Source organism: Morus notabilis, unplaced genomic scaffold, assembly GCF_000414095.1.
Source record: "Morus notabilis unplaced genomic scaffold, ASM41409v2 Scaffold1602, whole genome shotgun sequence".
Lineage (NCBI taxonomy): Eukaryota > Viridiplantae > Streptophyta > Magnoliopsida > Rosales > Moraceae > Morus > Morus notabilis.
Window position 1 is genome coordinate 22,266 of NW_010358688.1, and position 20,508 is coordinate 42,773.

Genomic DNA, 20,508 nt, shown 5'->3' on the forward strand with positions numbered 1-20,508 from the left:
AAAAAATCTTTTTTAAATGATTAGCCAAGATTACTTGGAAAAAAAAAAAAAAAAAAAAAAAAGAGCAAAAAGCAAAATTGTGACTAAAACCGGAAACCCCAAAATGGTAGGAGACAACAAAAAAGTCTAAAAAGGTAATAAATCAAAAACTTCTCAGAATTCTATAAATGACATAAAATAAAATAAAAAATCGCTCGATTACAATTTGCAATTGCATCAAAAGAATTTAAAAAGAAAAAAAAAACAATAATCACTAATGGAAAACGACATCAATACGTCTTGGAATTAGGCTTGCGAAGACTCTTTTCGTAGCACTTGACGGATTTAGTGGCATTGTTGACGAGCTTTTTAAGGTCAGGAACTCTGTAGTTCTGAGCTACGTACACTCCAAACATCTTACCTGCTACGAACCTCAAATTGTTTTTTATTATTATAAATGGTATCATCTCCATCACATGCAGTCACTTTTTCCTTTTTGGCTTCGATCGCTTTCTTTTTCTTGATGGATCTCAGTACTCACTCTTCACCTGTAACGTGAAACATATATGTATAACTTGCTCCCCAAGCCAAGCTCTCTCAAATAGTTGAGACCAATTCGAATGCAGTAAATATCATATTTATAAAACTAAATTAAGTAAACAGTAAATTTTAAAATTATTTAAAGTAAATAACAGTTTATTACGTAAATATTTTATTGACTAGTAAAAATTTTTTTATGTAAATTTTCTTTTTACGATTGGTAAATTTTTTTTCATGTAAATAAAAAATAATTTACTTTTTATTATGTAAATTATTTTTTATCAGTCGTAAAACAAACATTTATACGATAAACTGTTATTTACTTTAAATAATTTTAAAATATGTTATTTACTTAATTTAGTTTTATAAATATGTTATTTACTATAATTTTCCTATTTAGAACTAAGAACAAATTGAAGCATTTTATTATGGCAATTCATTATTTAATTGATATCACAATTTCTTTATTGAATTTCTTCACAATAAAGATGACCTCATATATGTCTATTTGTAACAAATAGACATTATTTGTCATATATGTTCAAACAAGTTATAAAGTGGACATTAGTATATCACATATGTGACAATTATGTTTAACTATAACATGTTTATTTGTACTATTGTGCGCATACAAATATATTTGTGTGCATATAATAGTACTTTTAAGATGATGAATGATATAGACGGTGTTTTTATGTAATTGATATGCGTATAATTTTAACAAGATCTATCATTAAGAACGTTTACCAATCAATTAAAAAAAATCACATTTAAATGATATGCAAATGCTACAAGGAGAATGGCTTTTCACCACGCTTTTCGTAAGTGGGTATAGTAGAAAAAATGATAAAATTACATTTCATCTTAATGATACGCAAAACATAACAAAAAAAGTAGCGTCGTTCTTTGCATAAGGAAGCCTAATGGAAATTATTGTTCTTGTTTTGGTTACGAAGAGAAGCGATTCATGCATGTCTTTCTTAAGTGTGATTTAATAGATACATTTAAGATAATTATGATGCTTAATTTCATGAGGTAATTATGATTACTCTAATTCATGTGCAACAAGCATAGCTCTCTTCATCCAGATCCCTCACCAGTGGCAAGTAACTTAGCCATGTAGGCCAGATGGAGGATAATTGATTGAAATCCTAAAGGGAGTTGACCTACTGTAGAAACACCGTATGCATATTCATATAGTTGTATACATCGACACGCATTTATAACAATTCACAACAACACTCAGTCAACCAATCATTGTTTCTTCTTTTTTTTTTCTGTTTTTTTTTTTTTTTGTGGTGTATAGCCGGGGCAACTTTTTCAAAGTAGAATGCTTCGTCATAAGTATGTAGAATTTTTATTCCTTTTAGAATGATTCAGTGGGGCATTTAATAATCACCCACATTATTCAAACCAACAAACGTTTCTTTGCAGCGTTTTGTTCCAACGTAGTTGTGAAATAGATAATAAAAATAAAAATAAAATCGTCAGGCCAACATACGCTTGCAACTACTCCAACGCAGTTGTCAAATAAAACATAAAAATAAAAATAAAATCTTCCGTTTATTCTGAGGCTCAAATATGAAATACTCTTTCCGCAACCTCTTTCAGACTTCAATCTCTCATGCCTCGTTCCCATCTATCGCTTAAACTTAAAAACAAAAAACAAAAAAAGGGAAGAAAAAAACTACAAGTTTGATGGCCGGCGACTCAAATTTATATAAATCTTTTGCGTATTATTAAGTAATAGCGAAAATTCCAAGCTGAAATTATAAACTTAAATACTTTAAATAAAAAAAGAAAGTCAATTTAATTATTTATGTCTATTAAAGAGCTAGAAGGATGAAATGGAATTATTGGGCGCGTTTGGAACTCGTTCTAAAATGATTTTATTTTTTGTATGAAAACGAAAATGAAAACATTTTCAATCTCAGACATAAATCATTTTTAAAAATGTGTTTGGTAGTTTTATCAAGAGATTGTTTTTAGTATAAAAAAACCTATTAATGTCTTTCTCTCTCTCTACTCGAGAGATGAGAAAATGAAAATAAAAAATAAAAAATAACTGAAAGTCGTTTTTCATTTCTCTCTCATTTTACACTAAACTAAAAAATCATTTTTATTTTTGTTTTTTGTCTTTATTAGGCCAAACTTCATTTTGGAAACATTTTCATTTTTTCTTTCTCAAAAAATGTGAAAAATAAAAAGGGATCAATTCCAAACACGTCTATTATTTGCTTGATTAAAAAAATGGAACACAAATTTATTATATGTTTTCTATTATCTGTTGTTGGCAACGTTAAGTTGAACAAACGCATGTTGTTGATGTTAAATAATCAATCAACGTTCAATCCACTTGTTAAGTGCCGTATAGAAGTGCGGAAATAGTTGATTTTACATGATTAGAATTTCGTTGACTTTATATGTTTAGTTGAATAAATATTTTTCTAAAAAAAAAAAAATGGAATCAAGATTCAATCCACTTGTTCATTAAGTGGAAAAATAGTTGTCGCTCGTGAAAATGTCAACTGTTACAATGGAATTCATGAAAATGTCAAATGTTACGATGGAAAACATGAAAATGTCAAGTGTTACGATGAAATTCATGAAAATGTCAAATGTTTTGGTGGAATTCTTTCCTTTTTTTTTAATACCCAATGGAATCATCATGTTGCTATAAATTAAGGTGGTAATCTGTATCCTTCAACTCACAAAGCAATAACAATTCATTCTCACTTGAAGAAAAATGAAGTCCTCTTTCGTGTTTGCTAAAATTATCATCTTTCTTTTCTCATTTGTTCTGCTAGCTTCGGCTAATCACACTGATCATGAAGAGTTTCTTCAGTGCCTGAGCTCTCGTATACCCAAGTCCATTATCTACGCTTCAAATAACCCCTCGTATTCAAATGTATTAGATTCAACGACTCAAAATCCTCGTTTTCTTTCATCTTCGACCAGAAATCCATCTGTTATCGTCACACCATTTAATGTCTCCCACATACAAGCCACCATTTACTGCTCCAAGAAGCATGGCGTGCAAATAAGAATTCGAAGTGGTGGCCATGATTATGAAGGCCTTTCTTATCAGTCCAGTGTCCCATTTTTCATACTTGACTTGAGAAACATAAATTCCATTAAAGTTGATGCGGAGAGCAAGAGTGCATGGGTTGAGGCAGGTGCGACGCTCGGTGAACTTTACTACAGGATCGCTGAAAAAAGCAAAACGCTTGGCTTCCCTGGCGGTCTTTGCAGCACCGTTGGTGTCGGTGGACAGTTAGGCGGAGGAGGCTATGGCTACCAATCGCGAACATATGGGCTCGCATCTGATAATATTATTGATGCGCAATTAATCGACGCTCGAGGAAGAATTCTCAATCGGAAATCCATGGGGGAGGATTTGTTTTGGGCCATTCGCGGTGGTGGAGCAGGAAGCTTCGGAATTGTGATTGCCTGGAAGGTTCGACTCATTGACGTGCCTTCGACAGTGACTGTCTTTGAAACTGCACGAATGTGGGAAGATAATGTAACAAAGAAGTTTGTTCATCGATATCAACGTCGTGCTTCCAACATCGATAAGGATCTAACCATCTTCTTGGGATTCCGAACTACAAATACTAGCGATGAACAAGGGAATACAAAGATTGCAATAATAGTTGTCATCTCAGCCACATTCCATGGCAGCCGGGATAGGCTCCTTCCACTGATGCAAAAGGAGTTTCCCGAGTTGGGTTTGAGCAAAGAAGATTTCAATGAAATGTCATGGGTCCGATCTATTGTCCATTACAATAATTATAGAGACAATGATCCCTTGGAAGTTCTACTCAATAAAACAGTCAATTTCGAACCCAACCCTTTCAAATTGAGATCTGACTATGTGAAAAAACCTATTCCAGATGACGTGTTGGAAAAGTTGCTGGTTCGGTTGTATGAAGAAGACGTAGGATACGATTTTGTGGAATTTTTTCCATATGGAGGAAAATTGAGCGAGATTTCGGAATCTGAAATCCCATTCCCACATCGAGCTGGAAACCTCTACAACCTTCGGTACATGGCTTCATGGAAACAAGGCGAAAATACTACAAGAATCAACAAGCATCTTAGGTGGGTAAGAAATGCTTACGATTCTATGACTCCTTATGTGTCAACAAATCCAAGGAGTGCATATCTCAACTTTAGAGACCTTGACATCGGGGTCAATCCTAATGAGAGTGACACCACAAGTGCGTATAACTATATTAAACAAGCAAGCGTTTGGGGTACTAAGTATTTTAAGAACAATTTTTACAGGCTGGTTTATGTAAAGACTTTAGTTGATCCAACTAATTTCTTTACATACGAACAAAGCATCCCACCCATTCTTCACAATTAAAAAGGCGATTGGAAATGCTTGTTGTATTGCCTTAAAATTGTTGTCTTTAGCTTTCTTACTTTGTCCCTTTTGAATAAAAGTCGTCTTGTAACTATTTATTTATGAAGTTTCCAAATGAAAATAATACTCCATTTCTATGCTTTGTTATTTCCTCACGAATTTGAGTATGATATTTATTGTCTATTAGAGAAATAATTTTATGATACAGACAAATAAGTTCTAATTAATTCTTATACTTTATTAAAAGCTTAAAAGATATAGAGTTACAAAGAGGTAGTATAATAATTTTAACATGTTATAACTAATGAATAATACTTTATTTGTCATTCGAAGAATATAGCATAAAAAAGGTAATTGATATGCACGACATTTTGCTACATGAAATTCATCTACATCATTGGTAAAAAGCTATAAAATAAAAACTCGATACAAACTAATTTCAAAATTTCTAGTTAAGAGTGGTACTATGTGAGCTTTTAGACTAAATCAAAATGGTAAAATGGTGATTTTATCACATAACATAAACATTATTATTTAATTTGACTACTTATTCTTAAGCATTAAGTAAGAGAAAACAGTAGATACACTAACAAAACTCATTATGCATTATTTTTCTTAACACAAACCGCATCGCTTATTTTGATAGGGCGAACTTTGTGGGTTCAGAAGTCACCTTTAGAACGTAATACAAACATAATTTAATTTGACCACTTCTTTTAAGCCCCAAGTAATACAAAAGGTGAAAGGTATAAATGCATAAAAAAAAATTTATATCACGTTTTCTTAAGCTCGAAGTAAGAAAAAATAATATATAGCAAGCAAGTAAAAAATACAAAAGAAGGAGAGCATAAATAGAAACAAAAACTAAACTATTTTTTCTTATACTGTAAGTAAAAGAAAATAATAGATAACAAGTAAAAATTACAAATGATGAAAGGCATAAATTGAAACACAAATTAAATCACTTTTTAAGCTCTAAGTAAGAGAAAGAAGTAGATAAAAAGTAAATAAAAAAATACAAAAGATAATGGGCATAAATGAAAACAAAAATTAAACCATTGATTCTGAATTAGCAAGTAATCAGAAAAGGAGACAAATTAAGAAAAAGTCAAATAGACAGTAAAGTACAAATACTAAAAGTGAAGGGGCACAAATGGAAAAGAAAATTATATGACAGTTGTCTGCTTCATCACACTGTTATTATATAATTAGTAAAAAGAGGCATGTTGCAATAAGATTTGAACTTCACTATCATCTTCATTGTCTATTAGGGAAACATTTTTATGACGCAAATAAATAAGCTCTAACTATAATTGACAGTCATAATATAAACATTATTTAATTTGATCACTTTTTGTTATGTCCTAAATAAGAGAAAATAATCGATAACAAGTAAAAAATATAGAAGATAAAAGGTATAAATAAACAAAAATTAAACTACTTTTTTTAAACTCTATGTAAAAGGAAAGTGTGGATAACAAGTAAGTAAAAAAAATACGTGAAGAACATAAGTGGATACAAAAATTATATCATTTTTTCTTAAATTCCAAGTAAGAGAAAAAAATAAATAATAAGTGAAAGTACAAAAGATAAAGAGCATAAATGTATAAAAAAAATAAAGGGTATAAAGGATCAATCTATCTATCCTTAGTATCTTTTCTTTTCATAAATGTACAAAAATAAAATCTTCCGTTTATTCTGCGGCTCAAATATGAAATACTCTTTCCGCAACCTCTTTCAGACTTCAATCTCTCATGCATCTTTCCCATCTATCACTTAAACTTAAAAACAATAAAAAGGGAAAAGAAAAAACAAGTTTGACGACCGGCGACTCAAATTTATATGAATCTTTTGCGTATTATTAAGTGGTAGCGAAATTTTCAAGCTGAAATTATAAACTTAAATACTTTAAATAAAAAAAGTCAATTTAATTATTTATGTCAATTAAAGTGCTAGAAGGATGAAATGAAATTATTAGGCGCATTTGAAACTCGTTGTAAAATGATTTTATTTTTGTATGAAAATGAAAATGAAAACGTTTTCAATCTCAGACAGAAATCATTTTTGAAAATGTGTTTAGTGGTTTTATCAAGAGATTACTTTCAGTATAAAAAACCTATTAATGTCTCTCTCTCTCTCTCTCTCTCTGCTCGAGAGAGGAGAAAACGAAAACAAAAAATGAAAAATGACTAAAAGTCATTTTTCATTTCTCTCTCATTTTACACTAAACTGAAAAATCGTTTTTATTTCTGTTTTTTTTTGTCTTTATTACGCCAAACGTTGTTTTCACCTAGCCATCAAACGACAATCAAATGAAAAATAATAAAACAAAAAAAAAACTCAAATAAATAAAAAATCAATATGAGAAAATTCTAGAGGTTCGATTTCACTTAGCCATAAACTATACATGTTTAATGTCAATTTATTACAAATTAATTCTCCTAAATTAAAGCCAAGAACCTGATTGTATTTTATCTCCCTCTCTCGAGTGCTAAGTTAAATTTTTTCTAGAATCGATTTTAATATCTCTATTCAAATTCAAGACTTTAAGAATTAATCACACTCTATAGTTATTAGAAGACTTCAAAGGAATTATAGGCAACTTGAATTCTATAAAATCCTAGGCTATATCACCCAATAGTCGCATCTAAAATCCCCCCTCTCAAGTATCAGATTCTAAATACTTAATCATCTAATATATGGCGAGTAAATTAAAAGCATTAAGAACAGGATAATACAAATAAACTGAATGGAAAATATCTTAAAATAAATCAACAATAAAAGACATAATATCATGCCAAAGCTACATCATTCGTCTAGAAAAAGAAAATTAAAACATAATGAAATAAATCAAAGGTTCCAACATCTTAAATCACAAAAATATAAAGATAAAAAAATTAGAAAGAAAAACTTATGCGGAAGTGTCACAATTCTCCACGCTTGACTCTCAAATCTTCAATCTCTAACTCTTGATCTTCAAGATATTTTCTCCCTTAAAAATAAAATTCTAAAACCTAAAAAACTAAAAATCAACCCCAAATTTTCCCAGAAGAATTTCCCAGATGCAGCTCTCTAACGGAGCTATTGTCCAAGTCTATGCGTGAATAATCAAGCACAATTAGGGGATGTTCTCTCTCAAATTGCCACTGAAGGGAGGCTTTTATATGGAGTAATCATGCAGCCATACTGCCTCTGCGACGTGTTCCCTACAGGTGCAACAGACTGGCATGTCAAAGCCATAGGAACACCCACTATGCTCTTCAACATAGTGGAAGTCTCGATACAGGATGATGGTACTATCCATTGGGCATACCCTCACCTAATGACGTAAAATTCTCAATCTCTGAGTGGAAGCCTACATTGCGTCGCTGCCGGTCTAACCAACTGATGTCAGAATCGCTTTGATGCCAACTACCACAGTTGATGCTGAATCATCAATGGGGTTGATCTTATTGGGAATGGTGCCCTAAACGCATGCGATGTAATGAGGGATATTATTATTTATTTAATGAAAGAGAAATTTCATTATTTATGTGCATGTATTATTAAATACTTTAGGGATATCATTGAAAATTTCACGATTATTTATGTGACCTTAAATATTGTATATAACTATTATATACTGGAGGATAATATTTAAGGATAATAATCAAAGTAAGTCCACAATGAATTTAGTTAAAGTTCAGAATCTTTAATTAAAAACTTATTATTACATGTCATTCCTATTAAGAATGGAACGAACTTATATGCATCCTTAATATGAAGAGATATCGAATGAGTGTATTTTAAATAATGAGATTATGTAGGACTGGGAAAAGACACGATATGAATTTCTAATCATTTCTGTTAAGTATAGAAATTCTAATTGAGTCTGTCGATGGTCATATATAAAATGATCTTAATGTTGAGTTATTAGCATACTCATATTTATGGATTTGTGTCTTTTGACTTACTCATTATGCATTTTGAGATTGCAAAATCCTATTTCTCGTATCTTGGAGACATAATGAAGTGGGTAGGCGGGAATGCAGATATACGAGATGGAATCTGTTCCTTCGTGTATAAAGAAGTCGATAAATAATTTACTTGAGGGTTGATTCGGTACTTGGATTAGTAAGAGCTTTGATTCATGAATTTATTTTATAGACCACTATCCATTAGAGAATTAATGGTACTCAAGGATAAAGATGCAATTAGAGAAGTTAACGGATTTCACCTAACTCTAATTATGAAATATTTATGGAGGATCGATCCATATGTAGTGACTATATCAAATAAACACTTCAAATGATAACCAATTATCTATTGCTTAGACTTTGAGATAAAGCAAAGAGTTTTCCTAAAATTCTATGAATATGAGACAATAAAGAATAAGATAACACAATTTTTTTCTCCATTCCCTTATGAGATTGGCATGTAACATAGCAACACAGGCTGTAACATTCTGTTTGACAACATGTAACATTCTAGTGACAGTTGTGTAACCTGAGAGAAAAAAGAGAAGAAAAGTTCTTCTATTCTCGGTTCCACCTCATTCATGTGTTGATAATGGTGGAAGAGAAAATTAGCGAGTGATCAATCCTATAATTCTAAAATTAGAGCCCACACTCTAGCTCTTGTAGGTATTAAGGACTAGACAAAAAAGGTTCATGTTTTCCTAGAAAGCTTGGAGCGAGGATTGTTCATGGTCAAAGAACTCAAGTTATCGACTTAATTGTTCGCTAGGTAATTAGATTAATTTATTCGTATATAAATTAATATATTCTATAGAGTCTTACAAAAGTTGTATGAAAATTTTTATTATATACGATCTGTAGATACACGCTTCTGCATCCGAAATCGTTTCAAAAACCAACAGATCCAACATCAACCAACTACTTAAACAATCTACCTCTACTAATTTATACTCATGAAACAAGTTCATCGGCCACCCGGTTCGATTAATCAATCGAGTTGACCCATCAACGAATACGACTCTTCAATCGAGTTATCATCGGATCGACTTATTAGTCGAGTCGACCTGTCAAAAGCAAGGACTCACCTAATATGTCTACAATACAATTTAACTCATCTAAATGAGCTGCCTTATCTATCGTATTTAACTCTTCAATCTAGTTGATTTGTGAATAAAACACAACTCATTCATCGAGTTGTTTCATCTATCATATTAAATTCTCCATCGAGTTAATCTTTCAAGGAATCCTATAAATAGACTAAGTCACTCACATGATTCATTTGGAGAGTAATTAATGTCTAACTCCAATTTAATTTGAATTTCAATTGGATAATATGTCCAACAAGTAACTGGTTAATTTGGAAAGCAAGCAACTGAATCCTAGAGGGATTCTCTCTGCTATAGGCATGTGATACTGAATGGTCTTACCACATGTATGTTCCAAAATTCAAATTAAGTAATCACATGATTTAATATCCAATCAATTCTTAATTAATTATTTCAGAGTAAAATAATTTAGAATTACATAATTCTAAATTCCTATTTTACCCTCAATGGCTAATAAAATTACAATGATGACATGGGGACTCATAGACTTATAATACAAGCTCTAATAAAATTAATGTTCAATCAAACTCTTTAATTAGTTAATTATTTAATCTTATTAATTACAAAGTTATTTCACTATAAACTTGAAATTGCACTATTGACATTATAGACATTTATTTACATATGTGAAACGTTTATTTGATATAGTCACTTCACATAGATCAATCTTCCATAAATAATTCATAATTAGAGCTAGGTGAAATCAGTTAACCTCTCTAATTACATCTTTCTCCTTAAGTCCCATTGATTCTCAAATGAATTGTACATTCATAAAATAAATTCATGAATACAAGCTCGTCACAAATTCAAATACCGAATCAATACTCAAGAGAATTATTTATCTACTTTATTCTTAAGATCGATGGATTCCATATGATAATATTAACATTCCCGTTTATCTATTTCATCATGTCTCCAACATACAAGGAATAAGATTTAATTAGTAATCTCAAAGTCCATACCGAGTACGTCAAAAGACACGAATTCATAAATAGGAGTCTGCTAATAACTTAGGATTAAGATCATTATGTGTATGACTATCGGTAAATTCAATTAAAATTTCTATACTTAACGAAAATTATTAAAAATTCATATTGTGTCTTGTCTGAGTCCTACATAATCCCATTATGTAAAATACCATCATTCAATAACTCTCTCCATATCAATGATGCGGATAAGTTCGTTCCATTCTTAATGGGAATGACATGTATTAATAATGTTTTAATTAAATATTCCAAACTTAATTAAATTCATTACAAACTTATTTCGATTATCATCCTTAAATATTATCCTATAGTACAACACTTATATACCATATTTAAGGTCACATAAATAATCACAGAATTTTTAATGATATTCATAAAGTATATAACAATACAAGCACATAAACAATAAAATTTCTACTTTTTTAAATAAATAATAAAATCTAAAATTGCATATCATGCTTTAAGGACACCAATTCCAATAATCTTCCACTTGTCCTAAAGCAAGTGTGACATGTCTCTAATCCCAAATGCATCCAAATGCTTATCAAATACCTTTTGTGGTAATGTCTTCATTAACGGATCTACAAGGTTGTTCTCCGTCCCGATCTTCAGGACTGCTACATCGCCTCTCTCGACTATGTCTCTTATTAGGTGATACTTTAATTTTATATGCTTTGCACTCTTATGGCTCCTTTAGAATCTCAAAATGTATACTGAGTAAGTCAAAAGACACAAATCCATAAATATGAGCCTGTTAATAATTCATAATTAAGATCGTTCCATATATGACCATTGGAATACTCGATTTGAATTTCTATACTTAATGGAAATTAACAGAAATTCAAATTGTGCCTACATCCCGGTTCCACATAATCACATTATGTGCAATACACTCATACAATACCTCTCTATATTATTAGTGCGGATATCGCAGTTCCATTCTTAAAAGGAATGACATGTTGATGTGAAAATTACAAGTTCACAATATTGCATACAAGTAATAAAGTGATGAATAAAGTATCCTTCCCACGAGAATAGTGTCAAATTTAATTAATTACCGAAATTAGTTAACTCTAGAATTATTTGAACCGAAAATAAAATAGAAAAATAATAAAAAAAATATAAAATGAAAATTCAAATAAAATTTTTTGTTATACACGATCTGTTTAATTACATGCTTCCGCATCTGAAATCGTTTCAGAAATTAACAGAACATTGTGGGCTAAATCAGAAACAATCATAGAAAAATGAAACACCAAACCTATGCCTCTGATGAATTTGGACTTTCCCTCAACTTTTGGTTTTTCGTTTTGCTTTTATTTTTTTTGTCCTCCTAGTACAAGCCTTGTGCGTGCAAGACATTAATGGAAAAAAATAATAATGTTTTCTATTTTACTTTTCATTAGCTTAATTAATATTCATTAGTATTTTTTTAATGGCTCATTAGTATTAAATGTATTCTAATAATCAGATTTTTAGATTAAACTTAGATTCTAAATTGAACTTACATTTTAAAAGTGAGATTACAAAAATACCCTCACATTATGTAACGAAAGTTAATTTTTTGTTAAAATTGTAACAAAAAGAACATTTTTGTTAACGTTTCATTTTTTAGAAGGCAGGGATGTTATGTTTTAAAATACAAGAAATAAAGTGCTACAGGAGTCATAGCTCGGGGGTAATTTTTATAATTAATCCTTTTTTATTAATTATCAATGCCAAATTTGATGGATTGCCAGTGTAAAGCAAAGAATAAAGCGGAGAAAGTAATGGAAATATACTAAATATGTAACAAAATAATAAATAAATGGATGACATTTTAATGTTCGAAATAAAGAGTAAAAAACATGTATATATATATATATATAAGATAATTTTAATATGTGCATGAAGAAATTGCTATCAATCATATTGATGATCTCCTTCAAAAGGAAGTTGTTTCACACCCTAAACAAAGCTTAGATATTATTCCGAGAACTAATAACACCCAAATATCACCTTAGAAGGAAACTAAAATATAACGAAACCCATAGAGCCATAATTCCATAATATGGCTCTATAGAAGCCACAAAACAAAACGATCGTGTGATAAAAATAACTACAAGAACATCCAATTGGAGATGACGCAGCTAATTCACAAATAAAAATTTGAGAGAGATCTATTTGCATTTATACTTTTGGAAAAAACGAACGGTATATTCCTTATTTATGAAGAACAAAATCCACCCCATATATATTTGTATTATTTACGTCCAATAATCCTCCATTATGTAGAAGTAGGGCTGATGATAATCAGTTTGTGAAAGCCAGACGTGAGATGTCATCCCCTCCAAAAGCAGCGTTAGAATTATGACACCAAGAATCGTCGTCAGTGATGAACTGCATCCACGAATCATCCTTGTCATCGTCCTGATCGACGCATAAGGACGATGCAGTTGGAATGTCCGGCGACATTTCCGACTCATTGATTACACCTTGCGACGAGCTCTCTATTTGGGATATACTGCATTGGCCTTGTTCTTCAATTTCAGAGCAGATGCCGTTCTTCTTAAACACTCGGCATAATGCATACGAATCCTGCAAGTCAAGCACTCTTTTTTCATTTCTTTTCATCTTTCATGTTTGAAACGGAACTTTTGTTTCGATACATTTTAAAGGGATTTGTTGTGCGCAGTGTGTTTTTGAGCATTAAAACATTGGGATGAAGATAGATGTCAAAACATTCTAAAATTATTAGTAAATGTTATAGAGACCGATATATTCCACAAAAGAGAAAACGGAGGAAGGAAAGAAAAAGGGAGGGAGAAAAACCGAAGACCAACAATAGTAGGTTTAAAAAGATATATAGTTCGCCAAAGTCTAGGTTATCTATAATATTGGGAAATACCCTAGTGTCTTTATTTCAAAAAAAAAAAAAACGTTGTGCTGTAGAAAATATGGCATGCAGGAAAAAAAAAAAAAAGTAGAAAACTATGTTATATAATTGGATATCCAAGGACCAAAATTAGATAAAGTTGGTAGAGAAAGACAGTTTAAAGCTAGCTCATGATATTAAATTATGCATAAAAGTTAATTTGTTTGGACTTGAATGGTTGGTGGTCAAACTAGTCAATAATTGCGATTCACAGCGTGAGCGACATATCAAAAAGTAAGTATACGGATAATGTGATTTGTAAACATTAGCTTAAAGAAGACCCTTTTTCAGTTGGCCAGCCTATTAGTAATTTCAAGTTTTAATCGCTAAATTTAATTAAAATGACATTAAATTAAAAAATATATATATAACAAATAAATTTTAATGTATATATGACTGTTAAAAAATAAATTACTATTAATAATTTATTTTTTTAAAGACTATTAGAGAAATTCTCTTAAAAAAAAAAATTAAAAAGAAATACATATATGGGCTTATTTGTGGCATATTTGTGACTTTGGAATAAAGTAAAAAGTAGCCCCTAGACCTTCTTACACCCCGAAAGTGATGTGTATTTGCTTTTCTGTGGCTAAAAATACACTAAATTATATAAAGAATCTATGATTCAGATCGGAGAACAACAAACAAATAGATCTTAAGCTTTGAGTAAGAGATTTTAGTATTTGGAGGCATGGAACTTTTGTCTTATTAAGGGAAAAAGATAGAGATATAGAAACTCATGACATGTCCCACAACTCTGACACTCAAGAGATCTAACACTGGTGCAAGCAACGAATATGCAACACTAATATTTGTTATTAATATTATAAGAGGAGTAAACAACACTAAAACCTAAAGGTATGACAATTCTATTCATTGGAGAAATAATAACAACGTTGTAATATTAATTACATGATGCTAAAAGTCCAAACTAACGCTAGAGAGTGAGACTTATTATTATCATTAGAGACTATTATTTTGGGTTAAGACTTTAATGATAGATTGCTTTTATTTGATGTTCCTTTAATTCCTTGAGAAGAGGGTGATTATAAACAGGACAACTAAAGGAAAAAAAAAAAAAAAAAAAAAAAAAAAAAAAAAAAAAAAAAAAAAAACATTTCGCTGCTCTATCTTCATCATACCTATTTTCATTTTCCGAAGCTTTTTTTTATAAATATTTTACCTATTTTTTTGCTTTTACTTGATCTAAAATCTACATTTTTGCTTAACCCGATGTGTAAAGTAAATTAATACTCACTCCAAAAACACACAAAACAAAATGTAGTGACCTATAAATTAAATATGTATAATCCAAATAAATAAATTTATGAAGCACCAAATCTATAAAGTTTTCTTGACGTGTTTTCCTAATTAAGACGCAGGCGCAATCCGTAATTTATTGTGCAGAATGAATATATATGTCCTGATCACGGAATTACAAAGATTTTCATGTAATGATCATAAGGGGAGAGAGAGAGATTGCATTACTTACGTACTTACATTTACCTGAATCCCAGAGCTATCTTCGCACTCCTTGTCATCAAGACGATACTCATGCATTACCCAATCGGTCCTAATCCCTTGCGGCGCACGTCCACGGTAGTAAACCAATGTCTTCTTCATCCCTATGGCTCGATTTTGACACGTCACTCTCCTGTCTTTGCCTGTTGACTTCCAATATCCAGCTTTCGTGGCCCTATTTGTTCTGAACCCATTAGGGCATTTTCTATCCCGGGGTCCAAAGAAGTACCACTCTGGATCTCTACTCGGCAAGAACGATTTTTCTGGTGAAACAAAAAGAGTTGAGTTTGGCTTCGAGCCACTTATGAATATTTATAAACACCGTATGCATATTCAACTGACACAAGTTACATGGCTAAGTTACTTGCCACTGGTGAGGGATCTGGATGAAGCAAAAAAAGCCCATGATCTACTTTGTTTAATGGTAGAAAAGTAAGGATTAGTCTTTTGTTCTTCTTCTTTTGTTTTGTTTTGTACTTGGTTTTTTTTCTTTTTTTTTTTATGCATGTTTTAATTGATAGAAGCTGACCTTTGGATTTTATTTATTTACAGTAGGGATCATGATTTATTTGGCCCCGACAATCAAAATCTCCCAGTTATTATTGCAGTTTTGGAAGAGGTAAGTTTTCTTTATCACAAAAATTGAATTATCATTTGCGGAGCAAATAAATTGATCTTTTTACTCCAACCACTAAATCATACTTGTGATGAAAATAGTAACAAATAGCAATTTAGAGACATAACGTTTTATAGTTCTCTAGAATTTTTCAACCATTAGCTTCATCCACTCCATCGAAGTGATAATTTATATCTACTATGGCAGATTCAATAAACAACCATTTTGTAATATAGTGGAATGAACAAGCATTTTAATAATCAAGTTCTTATTCTTTAATGTTCACAAACTACAGACTCATTATTTTCACTACTCGAAAACGTCACGTCTTTTATACGATGTGGGGCCTATGTCTCCCACTTTACTAATAAAAAATGAAATACCAGAATTCAAATCTTGGTTGACAGTTGACACACGCACACACTCACGCACCCAATCATTTGAGTTAGCCTCAAGTGGCACTCAAAAACGGTTACTATTCCCTTTAAGAAAACCGTTTTTATTATTACCTTTCTAATTTTAACTTATTGTTATGATTCTTTAGGTTGTGCAGCAGCAGGAGACCCTTGCAACAAAAGCAACTGCTGAGAGACTGACTGCCCTGCTACCTTTGTTAAAATCTGAATTAGATTTCTAGTTTCTTTTGCTACTAACATTGTGGCATGCTGAGTGTTAACCTGTATAGGCGGAGAAAAAAGAAGAAAAGTAATCTCTAGTGCAGAATGTGTAAAAAAAAAAATTAAAAAAAAAAACCAGCAAGTATATTACCTTTTTTTTATTATTGAACTTTGAGAATTTTCCAATTATTGATTGGTATTTCATGTGCTTCTTCCTTAGGTTATATAAAACGCTGCTAATCTCTTTCATATCAACATGATCACATTAGTTCTCCAACATTGCTTCCTATTTCTCGAGAGTTTTACAAGTTTAATAGTTTTGCCATTGTCAGAGTAACTAGTTGATCTACAAAGAATAACAAGAACAATATATCACGAAAGTAGTTCACTTATCCCTTTTGACTCTAAGATGTGCTTTCAAATATGAGAAGCAATAAAACAAAGGATAACAAATTCTAATATAGGTTAGTTTGTATCTTACTTTTTGTATGAAGATAGCTAGCTCGGGGCATTTGCTGAATATGAATCCTCATCTAGATGGAAACCATGTCAATGTTGTTACTCGCAGAATGTTACAAAGCCACTTACGTACCTACGATCAACCAACCATGCTTCGCAAATCTCAATCGCTAACGTCTCCTTGAGCCAATCATGCAAAGTGAAATGAAAATCTGTGCAATGTGCTTTTCTTCAACATGACTAGCATTAGCCTGACCAAAGCTTTGGTCTTGAATGCTTTTCCCGGAGGTTTCATTTGTACTATCTTTTGCATGTCAGATTAATGAATAATTCAACCTTTTATTCGTGCTGGAGTTCGATTGCTAATCTGTCCTCTCATATTGGAGGTGGTGAAGAATAATTGTGAGGATAGGAACAAGCAGGTAGTGCAGCCTGGTGCTAGTTTCTACCAATAATCATTGCAAGAGCAGATCCCGTCATTGAAATGGTGGAAGCGGTTTGAATCTCTTACTACTATCTCCTTCTGAAGTAGATCTGATGCCAATTTCATGAAATTATGGCAATCTACACAAATGCTGATGTTCTTTATAATTTTTATGACACTCCCACAAGGATGCAAACTGCCTTCATTCATTATAAAATACATCAACGCTAATTTCTCACTGTGACGATACAAGTTCTCCTCCTTTTGTTCCTCCTCTATATCATGCAAGGACAAGCTTGTCTCTGGCACATAACCCATCTCCTTTAACTGCCGTATTAGTCCGTCAAGCTTGCTGCATATAACCTCCCTATCTGGATGACGGCAACCTCCAGAGGCAAACTCATGAACCCGATTCCCGATCTCAATCCAACTCAATCCGGGTTCCTTCCTAACTCGACACTCTTACTAGAGTAATATATGTTTGACATTTGTACATAGCCCAAGGAACTTCTAGGCTCCAACTCCTTTAGCTTATCTGATGCTAACTTAGCTAAGCCAGTCTCCCCATGCTTTTTACATGATCCTAGAAGCGCACTCCACACCACGGAATCTGGCTCCATTGGCATCTGACCTATAAGTTTCTCAGCCTCGTGAATTTTCCCGGCTCGCCCATACATGTCAACCATGCAGGCGTAGTGATCAATTTGAGGGACGATACCATAATTTTCACGCATGCAGTCGAATATTTTAATTCCATCTTCTACCAGTCCAGCATGGCTGCAAGCACAGAGAAGAGCAACTAAAGTGGCGGAGTCCGGCTCGAGATTCATTTCAGAAAAGAGATGTAATGCCTCTCTTGCTCTTCCATGCAGGGCGTAAGCCTTGAGCATGGAATTCCACGAAACCACATCACGTTCTTCAATCTCATCAAAAACTTTCTTAGACATAGAAATGGAAGCACACCTAGCATAGGCATGGATCAAGGAATTCGTGAGAACAGTGTCACCCTCAAATCCCGACTTAATTACTCGCGAATGGACTGCAGCAGCATGTCTCTCCGTTACAAGGCCTGCACAAGCTTTTAAAACAATAGAGAAGGTGTACCAGTCTGGTGCTAGACCCTCTTGACACAACTGGGAAAAGAGGAGTAGTGCTCTTTCTGGGTCCCGCTCTGCGAATATCGTCATAATGCTGGTCCATGAAACGATATCCCGATGGCAACTTGTCTCCAAGAAGACCCTATAGCAGTCAACAGCATTCCCTCCAAGATCTGAATAAGCCTTCATTAAAGCAGTAGCCACCTTGACTTCGGATAAAAACCCAGTTTTGACCGTGAGGCAGTGCAATTGAAGACAAAACCTAAAACACGCCTTCATCTCTTTGTCTGCGCTTTCGCAGAAGGAAGTAAAGACGCTGAGAAGCGTGGCACGATCAAAACTAATCCCCATATGATGCATTTGGATGAAAAGGTCAATACCTCGAGCTCCAAGTCCATGAAACTGAAACGCTGCAATCATTGAATTCCACGTTACAGTGTTGCGGTATTCCATGCTATTAAACACGCTCCAAGCCTCATTCCCACCATGACACTTGTTATACATCATGATAAGCGTGTTCGCAACGTATAAACAAGCGTCCAAACACATTTTCAGAGCGAGAGCATGTACCTGCCTCCCGAAACGCCCCTCACCCTCGCGGCACGAGCTCAGAACACTTGCAAATGCGAACTCATTGGGGCGGCATTCCGCCAACATTGCGGAAAACAGCTGAAAGCATTCTGAGGAGTGCCCACGTTGCGCGTAGCCCGAGATGAGCGCGGTCCAAGAGACGTGGTTTCTGTGAGGCATTTCGTCAAACAGTTGGTGCGCGTAATCCAAGTGACCAAATTTACAGTACATATTAATGAGGTGATTAGTGACAAACGTGTCAGGACGGTTCATGGGATTGTGGGCCACCATGTGGCGGTGCAGACAAAGGCCTTCTCGGAGGCGACCGTGGCGAGCGCACTCATGGAAGAGAGTGGCGTACGTTTGGTGGCAATGGGGCCGTGGTTTGTCATCAGCTTCAATGATCGCATAGAAGAGTGACAGGGCTTCTTTGAGGCGGCCGCGCGTGGCGAGCACGCGGACCCTGTCGAGGAGATTATCGGCTTCGGGCGTGAGCCTGGAGAGTGTGGGAAGATTTCCTGAGCTGAATCTTCTGACTGAGACACGCCGCGCGCGGGTAGTCAAGCGTAACATCAAGCTTTTTTCTTCCTTATTTTATTTTTCAGTAGCGAGCCGTTACGATTCTAGCGCCTAGCAATACGAAGTTTTAAATCAACTTGGCCAGCGAAGTTACGTAACCACGAAGTTATGAAACCCCAACCCCACCCACCGGCGGATTTACATTCATTTTATCAATTTGAGTTTAAAATTTAAATTTTATTATAATAAAAAAATTTTAAAAATAATTATATTTAACTTTTTTACTACAATAAAAATTTTTAACATAAAATTACATCTTAACTTAAATTAAAAATTTCAATCAGTGAACTAAACGACAATAAAAATTTAGATTATATTTACTTAAAGTAGTGTATCAGATTTATATTAGATTTACTTAAAATAGTATATTAAAAGAGTGAAGAAGGCACAAACACACTTATGGATATTGTAGCTTTTCATCAAACAAAGATGAACCACTACTAATCTCTATATTTCCTTTGGGGGGAGGGGTTGAATATTTATCACATGGAGGGAAAATGTCGGTGAGATAAAAGAGTTTTTTTTTTTTTTTGGCTGAATAAAGAGCAAGTTATTTAAGCTGACGAATTTAGACAGTCAACATGTGGTGGTTTGGAGATTTTAAACCCTACACTTTATACTAAAATTAAATTTCTCTACATAATAACTTATGATTTTAGTTTATTATAACACTATACATTGTACATTTATTTTTCTTATTGCTTATGTTTAGTAAGATAAAATAAGAAAAACACTAAATCATGAAATTAAAAGTAGCATAACGTAACTAGAGCAA

At 32.8% G+C, this 20,508-nt stretch overlaps 2 protein-coding genes and 1 pseudogene across 2 annotated transcripts; 1 reads left to right on the forward strand and 2 right to left on the reverse strand.

Moving 5' to 3' along the window:
- The first annotated feature begins 3,265 nt into the window (after positions 1 to 3,265).
- Positions 3,266 to 4,888, forward strand: LOC112090601 (cannabidiolic acid synthase-like). Its single transcript, XM_024162279.1, has one exon. It carries the CDS (start codon positions 3,266 to 3,268, stop codon positions 4,886 to 4,888), a length of 1,623 nt encoding a protein of 540 aa, XP_024018047.1.
- An 8,136-nt stretch (positions 4,889 to 13,024) lies between these two features.
- Positions 13,025 to 17,287, reverse strand: LOC21386462 (NAC domain-containing protein 45). Its single transcript, XM_024162280.1, has 3 exons — positions 17,086 to 17,287; positions 15,357 to 15,634; positions 13,025 to 13,513 (listed from the first exon to the last, which is right to left on the reverse strand). Exons 1-3 carry the CDS (start codon positions 17,135 to 17,137, stop codon positions 13,229 to 13,231), a joined length of 615 nt encoding a protein of 204 aa, XP_024018048.1. The 5' UTR covers positions 17,138 to 17,287; the 3' UTR covers positions 13,025 to 13,228.
- A 127-nt stretch (positions 17,288 to 17,414) lies between these two features.
- LOC112090602 lies at positions 17,415 to 19,845 on the reverse strand (annotated as a pseudogene).
- Positions 19,846 to 20,508: the final 663 nt, after the last annotated feature.

What these genes read in the sequence shown, in the direction of transcription:
- LOC112090601 (XM_024162279.1), top strand. Translation starts at nt 3,266, where the DNA reads ATGAAGTCCTCTTTCGTGTTTGCTAAAATTATCATCTTTCTTTTCTCA.
- LOC21386462 (XM_024162280.1), bottom strand. Translation starts at nt 17,137, where the DNA reads ATGAGGATTCATATTCAGCAAATGCCCCGAGCTAGCTATCTTCATACA. An exon ending in TAGCTATCTTCATACAAAAA is followed by an intron (nt 15,635 to 17,085) that starts GTAAGATACAAA and finishes TTGTTTCACCAG; the next exon opens with AAAAATCGTTCTTGCCGAGT. An exon ending in AAGATAGCTCTGGGATTCAG is followed by an intron (nt 13,514 to 15,356) that starts GTAAATGTAAGT and finishes CTTGACTTGCAG; the next exon opens with GATTCGTATGCATTATGCCG.